We start from the raw sequence: 1,314 nt of genomic DNA on the forward strand, positions 1-1,314 counted from the left end.
GCTTTGGCCCCTCCCCGTCGCGAGCTTCTCGGGCTCCCCGCCGGGCCCCCCGGGCCCAGTTCTGAGCTCTCTCCGGCAGCCACCCTACTTCTGCCCCCGTATTCACCAAGTCACTAGGTTACAGACCCCTAAACTCTAGCCCCCCAACCAGCTTCTTATTCCACGGCAACCCCCCCTACTGCTGCCGCCGCCGCCTCCTCACCCTCCACAACTCCCAGGCTCTAACCCTTGCCGACCAACTCCCCCACCCCCACCCCACAACTCGCTGGTCTTAACCCCCACCTCGCCCCACCGCCCCTACAACTACCCAGCTCTCCTCGCTTCCCGGCTCTCTTCCCCACAACTACCTCCGGTACAGGTCCCTCTACCACAGACAATACCCAGACACTCTCCTCTCCCACAACTATCTGCCCACCCCTCCAACAATCTCCGGCGGCAACTACCGGAGAGCTCCCCGATACAAACTGCTCCACCTCGGCGAACTACCGGGCTCCTCACTCAGTTCTCTTCTACCTCCTCCCTCCTCAACAACTCTCCGACCCCCAGATTTCCCCAGCCTCCCAGTTTCAGGGCCCCAACCTGCCGGAGGCCCTTTCGGCCCCTAACCCCCCGAGCTCTGTGTTTCCAGCTCCCACTCCCCCACCCCACCCCCACACACACACAGCGTCGGATCTCCGACTACCCCCAGCCCAGTCTCCCAACCCTCTCTTTCTCCAAGATCTCTCAACTCGTCGCTCTCCGACCTCCAGGGGAAGACCCCCAACCCCCTCTCGGCGCTCCCTTGCTGGGATCCGTGGCTCGACCTCCAAGTTTATCAATTGATTCCTCTCCCACCCCCCGCCGTCTCCGCGCTCTGTGCCGGTCGAGAGCTCACCTTCGGGACTGGGCTCCGCCATGGCTTCCAGCATCGCCCCCTTCCCTCCTCCCGGTCCGGCGCCCCCCTCCCCTGAGCCGGGGATCCCGGTGCCGCCTCTGATGTTCGCTGCTTCTACTGCTTCGCTCCACAGAGGTGTCTGCCTCGGCCCGGCTGAGACTTGAATCCGCTAGCCGCTGCCGCCACCTCCCTCTACCACTGCCTCCCGCACTCCCGGACCGGGCCCCCTCCCCCCCGCGCCGCCGGCCGCCTGCTCCCTCCTCCTCCCCTCTCCCTCCTCCCTTCGCGGGCGCCGACGCGCAGTGCATCAAGGGGCTTGTAGTCCGTCTGGGGAGAGCGGAAAAGGGACTGCATAAACATTTGAAACTTCAGTTCCCAGCAAGCCATGGATTGGCGCAGGCGCACTAAACCGCTCCCCTCCCCCGGGGAGTGGCGGGGAG

The 1,314-nt window shown here is 65.2% G+C and overlaps 1 protein-coding gene across 1 annotated transcript in view; it reads right to left on the minus strand.

Moving 5' to 3' along the window:
- The window catches only part of PHF23 (PHD finger protein 23), a 4,392-nt gene extending 3,281 nt beyond the window's left edge, over positions 1-1,111 (minus strand). The window contains exon 1 of the mRNA XM_006922296.3: positions 875-1,111. Coding sequence (XP_006922358.1) covers positions 875-908 — 34 coding nt within the window. The 5' untranslated portion in view covers positions 909-1,111. The remainder of the gene's footprint in view (positions 1-874) is intronic.
- Positions 1,112-1,314: the final 203 nt, after the last annotated feature.

The sequence above is a fragment of the Pteropus alecto genome, unplaced genomic scaffold (assembly GCF_000325575.1).
Source record: "Pteropus alecto unplaced genomic scaffold, ASM32557v1 scaffold398, whole genome shotgun sequence".
NCBI lineage: Eukaryota > Metazoa > Chordata > Mammalia > Chiroptera > Pteropodidae > Pteropus > Pteropus alecto.